At 43.1% G+C, this 16,719-nt stretch overlaps 1 protein-coding gene across 1 annotated transcript in view; it reads right to left on the reverse strand.

The window, feature by feature from the left end:
* Nucleotides 1-16,719, reverse strand: part of EPAS1 (endothelial PAS domain protein 1) — a 122,115-nt gene that overhangs the window by 43,527 nt on the left and 61,869 nt on the right. The window contains exon 2 of the mRNA XM_043982840.1: nucleotides 14,371-14,561. Coding sequence (XP_043838775.1) covers nucleotides 14,371-14,561 — 191 coding nt within the window. The remainder of the gene's footprint in view (nucleotides 1-14,370; nucleotides 14,562-16,719) is intronic.

Consider the following 16,719-nt stretch of genomic DNA (forward strand, 5'->3'; position numbering starts at 1 on the left):
TAAAGTGATTTGCTCATGATTGCTATGTGATTCCCATAGTCAGTGTATGTCACAAGTGAGACTTGAATCCAGATCTTCACTACAAGGCTAGCTTTCTCTGTACTATGCCACACTGTCTCTTGCCAGCTCTCCCCTCTGCCCAATACAATAAACTTGATTCAAATTCATGATGGAAAATGCTCTCCAAATCCAGAAGAAAAAAAGAACTGTGGAATATGGATGCAGATTGAACCATACTATTTCTTTTGTTTTGGGTGCTGTTGTTTTTCTTTTTTGAGGTTTTCATTTTTGCCCTGATTCTTGTTTCACAGCAAGACTAATGCAGAAATATGTTTAATGTGATTGTACATATGTAACCTATATCAGATTACTTGCTGTCTTGGGGAGGGAAGGGAGGGAGGGAGAAAAATTTGAAACTAGAAATCTTATAAAAACAAATGCTGAAGACTATCTCCCAAGCCCTATGTTAGTCCTCCAGAATTTCAGTCTGGTTGGAGAAACAACACTCTCTTGCCTAAGACAATGAAAGACCATTTCAAGTGAGGATGGACACCAGGGTCAGATTTCATGGTCCATCCTAAACTCTCTAGGAATTCACAGGACCACAGATTTACAGCTTTCAGGGACCTTAGAGAAGATCTAGACCAACCTTCTCATCTTACAGATGTGGAAACTGAGGCCCAGAATTCTCTGAGGTCACACAAGTGGTAAGCAGCAGAAAGGAAAGAGCTGGGGTAGTTGGGAAAAGCTTCCCTAGTGGGTATAGGACCAGAGACAGGTCCTGGCAGAGAAGAAAGGTTTGGATGGATGCTTAAAGGTAAATGGGGGGCAGCTAGGTGGGGCAGTGGATAGAGCACCGGCCCTGGAGTCAGGAGGACCTGAGTTCAAATCTGGCCTCAGACACTTAACACTTACTAGCTGTGTGACCCTGGGCAAGTCACTTAACCCCAATTGCCTGACTAAAAAAAAAAAAAGACTTTAAAGGTAAATGGACAATTTTTAAGCCAGGGGGCGAGTTGATTAAGCCGGTGCTTTAGGAGGGTAAATTTTGGTGGTGGCCTGCCTGATGGATTATAGCGGGAAAGGGCAGTCTAGAAATTAGAAAAGGAAACCTGTGAAAACACCTACATACTAATTACTTTAGGCAGCCACTGGCCCATCAAGAGCCTTGTTGATATTTGCAAAAATGTAAAGACTACACTTGTCTCAGACAAAAAAATGCTTGGTCATCCAGACCGTTGGCCATAACCCAAACCAAGCAGGGAAGGCAGGGCCCTAGCTAATCCAGCCTAATCTGTGTTTCAAACCACAAACCCTAATTCACCTTCCCTCACCCCTCTCCACATTCATCCAGTGTTGGTCACAGAAAGGCCTAAAGAAATCCAGGTATACCTCATCTTAAGCAAACCCAATCTGGATTCACAAGGTAGATAAATTAGGGAGTAATTTGTTACCCCATGAAAGTACTTTTCTCTTTTAAGTAGACAGGACCCCCTCCTACCTTGAGTATACTGTAGAATTCGATTTATAGGCAACTTTTTCAGGAATACATTTCTTTTTTTGCGGGGTAATGGGGGTTAAGTGACTTGCCCAGGGTCACATAGCTAGTAAGTGTCAAGTGTCTGAGGCTGGATTTGAACTCAGGTCCTCCTGAATCCAGGGCTGGTGCTTTATCCACTGCACTACCTAGCTGCCCCAGGAATACATTTCTTATATGTCAAGCCTACCATAGGTTAGCCCAAAGTCAACTTAATTAATTTCATCATTTTGGCTTCCTCCTCAGCCACCAAATTTGGACTCAGGAACATAGAATTCTATCCCTTTAAAGGAAAGGACCCCAATACAGAGGTTCCCTATAAAGGAAAACCTAGGGTGATGATGGCACAGTGGATAGAGCATTGGCCCTGGAATCAGAAAGACTCATCATCATGAGTTCAAATCCAGACTCAGACACTTATTTACAACGTGACCCTGGGCAAGTCACGTGAGCCTGTTTACCTCAGTTCCTCATCTATAAAATGAGCTGGAGAAGGAAATGGCAAAACCACTCCAGTATCTTTGCCAAGAAAACCCCAAAATGGCATCAGGAAGAGGTGGATGTGGCTGAACAACAACAAGGTGCTGTTGGGTCCTTTCCTTCCACACTGGGGTAGGACTACTGGGTCAAGGAATCTGCAGGATTCCAGGTGGCTGGCTTTCTTTGATAGACAAAACCCAGACTAAGCAGATCCTCAGTCTTCTCAGATGTTTAATGGCATACAATAGTGCCCTGTTAGCTTTTCCTCTGCCTCACCCTGACTAACAGGAGGGAGTGAATGGAGGGAATTTCTTTTCTGTTCCCCACCCTTTCCTGGCTACTGGGAATAGGGGAGGTAGTGGGTCTCTGGGGGAAGAGGGCTCATTCCTGCGTCTGAATGGGATCCTGGTGAGAACGGGAGGAGTCTCCCTCTGCCCTGAGCCTTACCCCAGAGTACGACCCTGTCCTCTGCTAGACAATCGGCCTGCTGAACTGATAAATTAATCTTCTGATACGCTAATGGGCATGGCTAATAGGGTAATGCAAGAACCCTGGGTGCAAAGAGCAAGAAGAAGAGTCAGAAGGTCCAAGTTCAAGTACTGGCTGGAGTACTCAGTAGCTGTGTTACCCTGGACAAGTCACTCATTCAGTGATAAGTCTCAGTTTCCTCATTTGCCAAACAAAGTGAAAAATGCTTCTATCTTCCTTGTGGGCTTCTTGTGGAGAAAGGATTTTGTAAATGGCAATGTGCAATATAATGTTAGACATTATGACCACCCTGCTCAGGAAACAGCTACAGTTTTAGAGGAGTCTTCTAGAGACATAGCCCCTTGACTCAAAGTCATCGCCTGCAAATGGAGCTTGCCCATGAAGGGGGATATCTGAAGTGAGGAGCTTTTTAGCAACTCTCCTTTTCCTGACATTCCCCCCACCCAACCACACACAGACATTATATCATATAGGCAGCCTCCGATTTCACCCATACACCAATGTGCTTCCACCAGTTCTCTTCCTTTACTTTGAGATCTTAAGGGCACTCACAGAGCTTGGTGGGGTGGGGTTGGCAGTGGGCAAAATCAACATTTTGAGGTTCGTTTGGTCTGAAGGTAACTGTTCTTGTTTTCATTTCCTGTTTTTAAACAGCTCCGGACTGGTTTCCAGACTTGCCCAGAGTATTTGCTTCTAGAAAGAGATGACACTGAATCCTGTGACATCTGATGCCAGTTAGGAGAAAGAGATAACAGGGGCTATGAATGAAAATGGGGGTGGGGTGGTCACTGAAAATCACTATTGCCTTTGTCCTGGAACCTGGCAGCAATGAGACTCGGTTGAGTCTTCTTAAGTTTATTTTTGTCTTGGGGTCCAGTACCAGCCTTTTCTCTGCTTTGCAGGTGAAGTCCATAGGAGCCCCAAGGAGTTCTGGCCTTTCCCCAGAATATTCTCAGGTCATTTTCCATGAGTTAAGAGTACAGACTAGAAGCTATTCAATCAAAGACCTGGGTTCAAATCCCCATTCTACTATTTATTATTTGTGTGGCTCTGGGCAAGTAATTTTACCTCCCTGGACTTGTTTCCTCTTTTATAAAGGGGGCCAGGGGGAGGGGGGGACGGGAGGGGGCAGCTAGGTGGATAAAGCACCAGTCCTGGATTCAGGAGGACCTGAGTTCAAATTGGGCCTCAGACACTTGACAATTACTAGCTGTGTGACCCTGGGCAAGTCACTTAACCCTCATTGCCCGGCAAAAACCCCCCAAATAAATAAATAAATAAAGGGGGCGGGGGATAGACTAGATCAAGGGTTCTGAGTGAAGGGTCTGTGAACTTTTTTTTTTTTTAAATATATGGTAACTCTAGTTCTCCTTTGCAATCCCATATATTTTATTTTATGCATTTAAAAACTCTATTCTGAAGAATCCAAAGGCTTCTCCAGACTGTTGCCAAAGGCTACCATCACACACGAAAAGATGAAGAACCTGGGCTAGGTAATCTGTAAGACCTTCTAGCTTTAAGTCTTATTACCCTGTAAATTCAAGGCCCACCCCCAAACCCCTCATCATGCTACAATGTGGAAAGAAAGCCCGCTAACTAAATGGCTAGGGGCCACAAAGAAAATCAAGGCTACCCTTTTAGTAGGTAACATATGACTGAATGCCTCATCATTCACAGTCACATACTAGTTATTTTCTGTATCCGTCTTTTGTTTCCCCAAAAGATTATAAACTGTTGGAAGGCAGAGATCTCTTCTGTATCTAATAATATAGAGATGGCTGAGCTCACAGTAGGTATTAAAATACTTTCATTCAGTCAATAAACATTAACTAATCTCCATGTTCCTAACAGTAGATTGTTGTGGGAGTTAATTAATCCACAAATCAATAAGCATTAATTAAGCACCTAGTATATCCCCAGCATAATGCCAGCCTTTGTGGAGAATACAGAGAAAGATACAAAACAGACTCTCCTTTCAATGATGTTCACGGTCTAACAGAAAAGACAGATAGCACAGACACAAATGGTTAAATCTCCAACAAGACGCTTATAACATCTGGCAAAGGAAAAAGACCTAGATGATAGAATGAGAACCCCTGGATTCCATCTCCAGGACCATGTCTATATAACCTTGGACAAATGACTTACTCCCTCTGAGTTTTAACCTCTTCCTCTGGAAAATGGGGGCAGTGAGACCACTACCTAGGGCTGTCATATGGATCAAAGGATATGTTCAGTAATTTATAACTGTGAAGCACTATATTAATTGTCAGCTCTAATTACGGCTTGGCACAGTGGCTGAGCACATAACAGAAGCTCAGTAAATATTGGGTGACCAGTTAATTGATCTCTGGTTCCAACTCATTCCCCGCGCCGTCCCCCCACCCGCCATCCATTTGGGTTTAAGCCCAAAGGAAGCTGGCTAATCACTGGTACAGGAGCTGGGCTGTCTGGGGGAAGGCTCCCCACAAAGTCTGGAACAATATTCTTTAATGCTAAAAATAGCCCAAGGAAGCGGGCTTTGATGACTCCCCACTGCCAGGATGTGCACTGGCCCTGACTTTGGGGGCACCTTTTCCAGAGTGCTGGCTTGCTTCCTTCAGGCAGTGCAGCCCCATGAAGAGGGGGCCTTCATGTAGACCCAGGAGCCAGAGGGTACCAGGGGTTGACCAGCCATAACCAGGGTAAACAAAAGCAACAGACCCCTGGTTTGGAGAGCCTCTCCAGGAAGGTAGAGCTTTACTAGAACTGAAAAATTTCCCTCGTAGGAATTTTTTTGTTTTGTTTTGTTTTGTGGGGCAATGAGGATTAAGTGACTTGCCCAGGGTCACACAGCAAGTGTCAAGTGTCTGAGGCCAGATTTGAACTCAGGTTCTCCTGAATCCAGGGCTGGTGCTTTATCCACTGTGCTACCTAGCTGCCCCCCTTGTAGGAACTTTCAAAAGCAATTTTTGTTTAGTCTTGGAAAATCCTACATCTGCTCCCAGGTCTTACAGCTGAAACAAGACCAGCTTTTGTGATCTGTAGAATTCCTTATAGACACAGAAAAAAAAAAAGACAGTCAGTTCTTCTTTACCTTCTTGGGAGTGGCAAGCATGGTGGAGGGGATGGTATCCACAAGGTGGCTCACCTTTTTTTTTTTTTAATTTATTTAGAATTTTTATTTTCCCAAATTACATGTAAAAACAAATTTTGACATCATTTTGGCTTATCTTTTAAATGTTTTACATCTGCCTTGAGCCTACCACTTATACCAACCATCTGTGTTGGCCACTAACCAGTGGTTCTGTCAAGTGAGAGAAACTATGTAATATTAAATCTGAACCAAAGAAAATTAAGACCCTAAACTATGGATGGGAAAAATATCCTACTATGCATTTCAAAGTCAAATATAATATTAAAAATTATTTGCTTCTTTGTATTATCCATGTCTCAAAACCCAGCACTTAGCTGTGAGAACCAGGACAAATTATCTTCACATCTATGAGGTGACTCAGCTTCTAACTCTGCTAAAACAGGAGTACTAATACTTGTACTATTCATTCTTTTTTTGTTTGTTTATTTTTTTATTTTATTTTTTTTTTAGTGAGGCAATTGGGGTTAAGTGACTTGCCCAGGGTCACACAGCTTGTAAGTGTGAAGTGTCTGAGGCCGGATTTGAACTCAGGTACTCCTGACTCCAGGGTCGATGCTCTATCCACTGTGCCACCTAGCTGCCCCTCTATTCATTCTTTAAGGTCGGTGAAGAGTTCTACATAAATGGGAGGTATTATTATCACCAGTAGTAGAGACATAATTGATAGAGGGCTGACTTCCAAGCCAGGAAGACTTGGGCTTACACTTCATTCTCAGCAAGGTCTTTAACCTCTCATTGCTTACAGCAACTATGAGACAACGAGCTGAAGAGGTGTGGACCTGCATCCTAGGGAAGGCTTCCTCACTGGGGACTTTCCTCTACCAATAAGATCACAGGTCCAATACCAATCCTTATCCATATTTTAGGAGTAGCCATCTCAATTAGCATAGATAAGTCTATATCACTATAATTTTATATAGATAACTTTATATTTTATTGGCTAATGCTATGAGGCAGCATGATGAAATAAGAACAGAAACTGATGTGTAATCAGAAGACATTCCTTGGTATCTATGTGAACCCACTTGGACAAGTGGACAGTTGTCTAGGTCTCATCTTCTTCATGTGTAAAATGATATACTAGATTCCCAGCTCTTAGCCTGAGTTCCTTGAACCTGGGTGAGTCTGAGCCTTCTCTTCCTCTTCTCTAAAATGAAGGGGAGTAACCAAATGGTATATCCAATGTCCTTTCCAGCTCTAAATTTGGTGAAACTCTGCTGCCTCAGGTCACCTTCCATTTTAAAATTTGAATCCTGTGACTCCACATAAGGTGTGACAGCTTCTGGGAGAATGGTACTTGAACCAAAGACATTCTCCACTTCTTGAAAGGGTTTAGTGGTTTTGACTTGAAGTTAGTGGTATGGAAAGGGAGGAAGAACATCTTATACAACACTTCTCTTGCATCTCTCTTAGCAATTAGAAAGGGGAAGGAGAATGATGGTATCAGAGACTCAGGGCAAAGGGATTGTTGGAGAGAGGGGCAAACTTTGCCTCCTTCACAGTTTTGTCATGAGCTGGCTCTTTGTATAAGCTTATAGTGGTGAAGGGAGAGAGGAGCATGGGCATAACAAAATCCTGAAAGCATTTTGTCCCCCCCCCTCCCAATTCTACCATTTTTCCTCTAGTGGTTTTTCATTAAGCCCAATGGCACTGCTCTGTAATTTTAGGGGAATCGACAATCCATCTAAGCATCCTCTTTAGGGAATAAAACACACTTTCAAAAACTTGCCTTCAACACCTCTCTAGCTTTCAATGAGGAAAAAAGGCAGTTGAATGCCCTTGTTTAAGGGGTTGGGAAGCTGCAGACTAATTTTCTAATAAAACCCAAGTTTGTCTATTTGATTCAATTCCAGTACAAATAATAATACCCAGCAGGCAGCGCTGTTCCACTAAGATGATAACCTCCCAGGCCACTGTTTGCTGAACACCTCCCACAAAAACACCCGAGAGCCATCAAGCAACCATTCTCCTGGTGTTCTCTCCACTTAAGAGGGTGTTCTGTTCCCTGCTCCACATGGAAGGGAATATTATAAAGCTATTGTTTGAGTTGGCTTCCTGTGATGCTAATCTCAGTCAGAGGGAAGGTCCCGACCCACAGCCTGGATTTCTAAATGTTACAGGTTTCCTCTCCAACATTCCCACCCAGAATTGCCTACTGAGAAAATCAAAGGGAAATGTGTCTGTGAGTGAAGACGAAGTCTTTCTAAAGCAAGCCTTGGTATTTTGTACCTTTTTCAACTCTGACTTGAACAACCAGCTATTTCCTATTATGAAATGAGCCTGAATAGAGCAATTGCTCTGGGTGCAAGGGAAAAAAAAAAAAACCTCAAACAATGGATTCCCAGTTTGTTTGCCTTTGGAAAAGCCCTGGGGTGCCAGCTACATTCTGAAATAAATTGCTGAAACAAGGGCCCCCCAAAAAACACGAAGCTATTGGTTCTGGGTTTCTTGTTTGTTTTTGCATTCAGTTTCCTTCTCACAATGCTCTTCCAGTAGACTCTGTGCTTAAAATGGGAGTACAAGTAGTTTTTAGAAGAACATGTGTAAATTATTTTTTTTTAAAAAGAACATATATACTCCAAAAGAAAATGGCCGTAAAGAAGGAAAGAAAATTCCCTTTTTGCTAACACATTCTTCCTGAAACAATTTCTATGAGATTCCTAACCCAGGGAGGCAGGACATGTATCCAATGAGTAGTAACAAGAAAAGAACACTTATGCTGTCAGAAAAAGGATATTGCACTTTGGGTCATGAGACTCCCAACTCCAGTCCTGGTCCCTGACACTTTTTGGCATCATCTCTCTGACCCTCAACCTTATCATCCTTAAAATGGGGATGGTCAATGCTTCCTCCTAAGGTGACATGAACCATACGGAATGACTTAGCAGCCACTAATATTTGAACGTGAATGGCTTCAGTCACTTCTTGGGTCAGGTAGCTAACAAAGCTTAGAAGTTTTGACTTGAGGTTAGTAGTGGGGAAAGGGAAGAGGAATATCTTGTAAAATACTTCTCACTATTGGAAAAGCCCAAGATCAGGAGTTTTTAAAGTGCTTTAGATTTTCAAATGTCATATTTTTTTAATTGTGAGTTATTCACTTACTGGCTGTGTGACCCTAGGCAAGTCACTTTACCCCAATTGCCTCGCCAAATAAATACATAAATAAAATGAAATGTGAATTATTGGTCTTCCAATGAGGTTCTGCTCTGGTGCTTCTCTTGGTTTGGGAAGGCCATGTCGGGAAAGCCCAAGGTCTAGTAAGGTCTTCTCCAGCTAGAAAGCATTTGAGGACAGGCCAGCAATAGATTGTGCCTCTGTTAGGAGAGAACCGGCTATTGGGGTTCAGAGAGGCTCATTGCCAGAGGCTTAGCAACCAGGTGATTTCCTTCCTGCTCCCACCCCACAAACCCATCCCACCTCAGCCACTTAGGGAGCTCTATCTACTAAATGGCTGCAATCTGCAGGAGAGGTGTGTTCACACCAAAGAAATCACAGATCCTTGAAGCAAAAGCTTTGGACCCAGGACACAGAAAACAAACAGATAAGTAAATGAACAAACAAACTAACTGGGCAGATCCTGCTCTTCCCCTTGATTTTCTTGGTGGTTTGTTGTGCCTTTATAAGGGCATCTCCTCAAGGCCACCAAGAACGGATCACCAAGGGTAGCAACTTTATATACTTTTCCTTTGTTTCAGCCTCCCAGCAGCTCCACAGAACAGAGTGATTCCCAGGAATGTTCCAAGGTCAGCTCTCTAGCCCCGTGGCCCAAGCTGTCCCAAAGACTAAGTCCGGTGCCTAGCCCAGTCCACTGTTATTCAACATTTGCTACATCTTGTGAACAGGCATAGAACTTCTGGAGTGATGGCCTCCTGGGGAGGCCCCTCTAGTATAATCTCCTCCCTGGGATACAGGGGCCAGTATGTCCAGCATGATAACCTACGATGACATAGTACAATGGAGACAGTGAGGCACAGTTGATAGACAACTGGTCTCAGAGCCAGGAAGAACTGGTTTCTAGTCCTAACGGGCACTTACAGTCTATGTGATGGTGACAACCATAACAATAATAATATGACCCTGGGCAAGTTACTTTACCACTTAGTCTGGCACATAGTAGGTTCTTAATACATGTCGACACTGATTACTGACAACCTCTTAGAGCTCTAGAGAGATATGGAAAGGAGTGTATGACTATAAGTTGCTGAGAAGGTGTAGACCTGTATTGTAAAGGGAATTCCTAGGCCAATAAAAACACAGCTCAGTCTCTATCCCTACTTTGGATCACCATAACTTCTCTCTTCATTTATAGCAGCCCAAGTTTGGGGGGGGGGGTGAGCTGCAGGGAGATGGACAGGAATGGAGGGAGGGATCGGGAATCTCCTCTCCACAAATCCAAAACAATATCTTCAAAACTCAGACATGATCGGGGCAGCTAGGTGACACAGTGGATAAAGCACTGGCCCTGGATTCAGGAGGACTTGAGTTCAAATCTGGCCTCAGACATGTGACACTAGTTGTGTGACCCTGGGCAAGTCACTTAAGCCTCATTGCCCTGCCAAAAAAACAAAAACAAAAACAAAAACAAAACAAAAAACCCACCTCAGACATGATCAAATTTTCCAAATTCTGCAATCTATTTCTTTCAACAACACATTGCCAGTTAATGATGAGGCAAAAAGAGCTATCTATGTGAACTGACAGAAGTTAAATTAGGGCATCAAGAGAAAACTGTTGGAAAACCAAATATTTTAGGGCCCTTCAGGTATAGCAGAAGGAACCTTGGACTGGTGGTGTCTGAAATTCTCCCAATGGCCTTTGATTTCTGTTGATGCACATAAATAGCCTCATCAGATGACAGTGGGATATCAGGAGAACCGGCAAAAACAAAAGTAAAACAACCCCCCCACAAAGTATGCTTCTTAAGCAATCACTAACATCAAGCCAAATCTTAAAGTTAACTTAATAGCTAATAGGTAAAATTCATAAATCACTTGAAGTCAATACAGCTGCTTTAAATTTTATTTAACTTAATCCAATTTAATAAACTTGAGGATTTTCGGCAACACGATCACACTTTCATATCCTGGAGTGGGAAGGGAGCTTAGTGGTCATCTAGCCACAACCCTCTCAACTTTACAGATGGGGAAACTGAGGCCCAGAGAGGTTAAATGATGTGCCTAGGGTTACATAGGTGAGTGGAAGAACCGGAATTTGAACCCAGGTCCTTTGACTCCAAATGCAGAGCTCTTTGCAATGCACCACTTTGCAGAGGTCACTGGCTACCTGGCAGGCAGCCCTCCCTCTACTAAGGATTAATCTGCCCTCCTTTGGAACAGTAGCAGGACAGATATGATAAGGAGTTGTGCTTATGAGCTGTAATGTTTCCCTGATGTTCCCAGCATTAGTTTCTCAGCATGAATGGCCCTCTCATAATATTTGTCCATATCTAGCTTGAACTTTTGCTTGAGACCATTGTTCCCCAGCTTTCCTTTATCCCAGGGTGGTGAATAATCATTTCTTTTGCATTGTTACTTTGAAGGTATTTATAGAATGTGGTCTTGCCCTTGGCCCCTCCTCTAGGGTTTTCTCTTCCTCTAGAAGACACACACATTTAGCTTATTTTCCCCTCCCCCTACCCCCATCCCTGGATCAATCAGGTTACCCTTCTCTGTATTTTTATTTCAGGCTTTTTTTTTTTTTCACCCTCTATATCCTTCCTGTGCTTCAGGGACAGGAATAGCACATGCCATTTCAGCATCTCTCTTTTTTTAAAATCAGATTCTCCTCTATTCAGGAATTTCTCTCCTAGAATAGCACAATTCACAATGGAGTGGGACGGACAACTGGAGGGAGTATGCATTGCCACCTGAATGGTGGGAAAATGGAAGAATTCCCCAAATTACTCCTTTCCACGCCAGTCCCCTGCCCCCAAATTTCTTTACTGCTCAACCTTCAAACCAAAATCTCAGGGAAGACAGGACATGTTCAGTTCTACTTCTGATCAGATTCCATAGGGCATGATGAAGGGACTAGATTAGATGGGGGCTCTCATCTGACAGCAGCTGCCCTGCCTCCCCCCACAGCCCCACCCCTTCTCCTTACAGGGGGCTGAAACATCACCTTTCAAGCTTCAGCCGTTCCTCCTCCAGCTCAGCTTAAGGCTCTGATCCTGTTAAAGTAAACACCATAGGACCAGGCTGCAAGCTCATTATAAGTCCTTGACACATTAGTGGGAGGAGAGATTTCAGAGCAGGTTTTGATAAGAGGAAAGGGAGGGAGGGAGAGAGGGAGAGAAGGACACAGGGAGAGAAAGAAGAGAGGGGAGGGCGGGGAGGGGGCGAAGGGAGAGAGAGAGAGACAGAGATAGAGAGAGGCAGAGAGACAGACAGACAGAGAGAGGGGGGGGAGAGAGAGAGAGAAGAAGAAGAAGAAGAAGAAGAAGAAGAAGAAGAAGAAGAAGAAGAAGAAGAAGAAGAAGAAGAAGAAGAAGAAGAAGAAGAAGAAGAAGAAGGGAAGAGGGAGTAGACAGAGACCAGAGAAAGGGGGTGGGGAAGGAAGGAGGAAGGGGAAAGCACCAGAAGACAATCCTTGGTGACATCTAAGTTCAGCTGCTTCTAGTTGGGGACCACAGGTCACTTTGTTTTTCTACCTCTAATAGAATTAACATGAAATACTCTTCTGTCTTCTGTGTTTGTCTCTTATCCCGCTACTAAACTGCAAGCTTCATATGGGTATCTGGGTCCCTTACAGTGGTCCAGAGGAGCTCAGTATCATAGACCAGAGAGACCCCCCAGGTCTTGCTTTCAGCACACTGTCTTCTGTGGCTTGTCTCAGAACTGCCCTTGTGCCTTGAGGGAAAGGCATAAGAAAGGGGACATCCTTTCCTACTTTATAGTTCTGGAATTGTTTCTTTGGGGGGAGGTAAAACTCTTAAACGTCTCTCTCCCTCTCCCCACCCCTACCATGAACCCTATTTAGATATTCTCTTACCATTATTCATTAAATCTTAAATTTTTAATCCATGATGGGTCATATGATAGTGCTTAACTCCATTAATGCCAGCATTAAGGTCATTCCTTAATTAACTCCAGCATTAAGGTCATTCTATACAATCCCATAAACTCATTGGCATATGATATATGTGATATTTTTAAACACAATAAGAATAGCTGGCATTTATATACTATACAGATATCTCATTTGATCCTCACAACAACCTTGGAAGGCAGATGTTATTATTATCCCCCATTTTACAGATGAGGAAACTGAGACCAACAGAGGTGAAGAGACTTGCCCAGGGTCACACAACTAGTAAGTGTCTGAGGCTGGATTTGAACTCAGGTCTTCCAGACTTCAGGCCCAGTGCTGTAGCCACTGTGTCAACACCATAAGTAGATGCCTACCTATTCAAGCTGCTTGAAATTCATGTTTTATAGAAAGCCTTTGTTTATCACCACCTCCCTCAGCCTGTACAAGTTGGTCCCCAGATGTTTCTGGCTGGTATAATCTTTGATATGACCTGCATTATTTACTGAATATCACAGAATTGGGAAATCTTGGAAACTGAGGACGGCTATCCCTTTGTTTTATAGCACAGATGCACTGATGTTTTGTTAGCCTGATAAACAGCCTGATAAGGTGAGTGTGGTGAGGTCTCCTTTCCTTAGCTCAAACACTTCAGGGGTACTGCAGACCAATACAACTTTCATTCCCCGCCCCCTAAAGATTGTACCTAGGGGCAGCTAGATGGCGCAGTGGATAGAGCACCGGCCCTGGAGTCAGGAGTACCTGAGTTCAAATCCGGCCTCAGACACTTAACACTTACTAGCTGTGTGACCCTGGGCAAGTCACTTAACCCCCATTGCCTCACTAAAAAAAAAAAAAAAAAGATTGTACCTAGTGCAGTGTTCTGTACACAGTAGACACTTAATCAGTGTTTACTGGTTGAGTCTCTTACTCTATGTTATACTGCTTCGTTTTAGGGAGAAATGGGCAAAGGAAGAAAACCTAGTCTGAGACCAATGATCAAACTACTAAAGTTTCAGAAAACAAAAAACACACCAATTACCCTTTCCCTATGCTTTAAAAAAATTGTGTAAACAGTAAAAGGGAAGAGATAAAAAGATAAATATAAATGAAGAAGGAGAGGTCACGGAGGGAGGAAAGAAGAGAGAAGGGATGGAGTGAAGGATGGAAGGAGAGAGAGGGAGGGAAAGAGAGAGAGAGAGAGAGAGAGAGAGAGAGAGAGAGAGAGAGAGAGAGAGAGAGAGAGAGAGAGAGAAATAAAATATTTCCATAATGGTTTAAGGTTTACAAAGTCCTTTTCCCATAATAAATGAGGTAGGTAGGGCAGGTATCATTACCCAATTTTATAAATGAAGAAACTGAGGCTCAGATTAGTTAAGGAAACTGCTTTCAGTCATATGACTAGAAAATACAGTCAGGATCCAAGCCCAGTCAGCAGACACCAAAGCCAGTTCTTTCCACTACACAGTGCTGGCTCTCTAGCAATATCTAACACAAAAGAATGAGTCACTAATGATGAAATTTCAGACCAGAAAGGTAGACATTCTCTGTCAGGCAGACTTTTCAGGAATTCTTTAAAGTCACCCACCAGAAGTATCCTCTGGTGGGTGAGGCTGGTCTTTCTGAGGGAGGAGGTGAGTTTTTCTAGTGCTTCTGGTTGGAGGTGAGTGGCTTGTTGCCCTTGGTTGGCCCTTTCTCTCACCTGAGGACAGGAGTTTGTGTGTCCGCAGAAAGCTGATGGCCAGACGCATGATGGAAGCCTTGTCCAGCTGTGAGCTGACATTGTGAGGCAGGGGGAGCTCATGGGCAAGCTCATAGAAGACCTCCGTCTCCTTGCTTCTTCTGCACCGGGCAGCATCTCTCGACTTTTCCTTTCTTCTCTCTGAACTACTCCTGCACAAAAGAGAATGAGAAAAAGGACTTGAAGTATTTCTGAAAACACCCTATCATGTCAGTCCCCTGCTCATGAACACCCCATGAAAAGATGGCTGAATTGGGCATCACAGAGGTCACCAATCAATCCATAATCAATCAATCAATAAACATTTATTAAACTTCTGCTATGTGCTAGGCACTTTGCTAAGCACTTAGGATACCAAAAATAAAAAAAAAAAAGCAAAACACCGTCCCTGCCCTCAAGGCATTTACAATCTAATGGGTGAGGCAACATGCAAACAAATATATACAAAGTGAACTATACACAAAAGAAATGGGAAATAATTAACAGAAGTAAAGGCACTGGAATTAAGAGGGATTGGGGAAGGTTTGCTGGAGAAGGTGAGACTTCAAGGAAGCCAGTGAGGTCAGCAGTCAGAATGGAGGAGGAAGAGCATTCCAGGCATGGAGGACAGCCTGGCAGAATTCCCGGAGCAGAGAGATGGAGGGTCTAGTTCATGGAACAGCCTGGAAGCTGGTGTTACTGGAATGAAGAGTTGGGGATTAAAGTGTAAGGGGCTAGGTTATGATGGGCTTTGAATACCTGAACAAAGAAGCTCTTAGATTATATTCCTGTAAAGAGATGGTCCCATCTTTTTTTTATTTTTTGGTGAGGTAATTGGGGTTAAGTGACTTGCCCAGGGTCACACAGCTAGTAAGTATTAAGTGTCTGAGGTCGGATTTGAACTCAAGTCCTCCTGAATCCAGGGCCGGTGCTCTATCCACTGTGCCACCTAGCTGCCCCTGAGACAGTCCTATCTTTAACAGTGACCGTAGCAATAAAAGTAAGAACTAGCATTTACATAGGGCTTTAAGATTTGAAAAGCACTTTACATGTTTTCTCATCTGATACTTCAAATTAGTATCTATAATAATAGCACTATTGATAATACAATAATATGAAAAGAACACTAATGTGAACAATAATATGGAAATAGCACCCATTTTACAATTGAGGAAACTAAAGCTGAGAGAGATTGAGTGACTTATCCAGGGTCACACAGATAGTAAACATACTTGGAAGACATTCAGTGAGGGAAAACGCATTAAACTCCCCAGTCAGTCCATTCTACTTTTGGAAAAGAATAGAAGATGGGAAGTTTTTTGCATTTTTTTTTTTACATTGAGTTGCCTGTTTTCAACTTATACCCAATGCTCCTAGTCCTGACCTCTGGGTCCACCCAGAACAAATCCAAATTCATGTGAGAGTAGTTCAGATACTCAACAAAGTAATGGAGCCCTTTGTACATCTTCTCTTCTTTAGGATAAATGTCCTCAGGTCCTTTAACTGATCTCCTTGTGACATAGTCCCCAGAACTCCGTGCTTCAGAACACTGCACTTTTATTAAAGGCAGCCTAGGCCATTTGCCCATCACCTGCAAGATCAAGTCCAGATTCCTCAGCCTGACATTCTAGGTCCTCCGCAATCTGGCAAGAACCTCCCTTTCCAATTCTATCTCACACTATGTCCCTACATGAACTTTCACTTCAGGTTGGATGATCCATTCAGCATCTCCTGGACAAACCTCACATTTTCCCACCTCTGGGCTTTTTTTCTCATTCCATTCCTCTGGTCGTCTGTGTGAGGGCCAAAATTTGATATACGGAGCGTTATTTGGGTGACTTGCCTTAATATTGGGGTCCCAGAAATATGAGGGACCTTCTAGGTTCACCCTCCCCTCTGAACTGCCCTTTTTAGATATTTCTCCCAGGCCAATAAGAAGGGAGCCTTTAAGCTTTAGTTCACAAAAGGATCAGATTTTATTACTTGGGAATTAATTAAACAACAAAGGTGAAACTAATAAAAAATCAAAGATAAGGAAATAGGAAAATAAAAATACAGATAAATATTCTAAACTCTAAGCTTAATCTATTCGATACCCAGACCGTTTCCAATTAAGCTAATTCAAAGGAATTTAGGGTTTTCTGTAATTAACTCACCGAACCTGAAAGTTTACCATTGCTGGAGCCACCAGAGACAGCTAACATGCACCACAAGGGCCAAGCACGAAAAAGGCTGAGTTCCGGAAGATGCTTAGTGTTCCAGAAGACGCCTAGTTAAGTTTATCAAGATGTCTTCCTCTTGAGGATGGAGGGAGGGAGAAAAATTTGGAAC

This window comes from Dromiciops gliroides, chromosome 2 (assembly GCF_019393635.1).
Source record: "Dromiciops gliroides isolate mDroGli1 chromosome 2, mDroGli1.pri, whole genome shotgun sequence".
Lineage (NCBI taxonomy): Eukaryota > Metazoa > Chordata > Mammalia > Microbiotheria > Microbiotheriidae > Dromiciops > Dromiciops gliroides.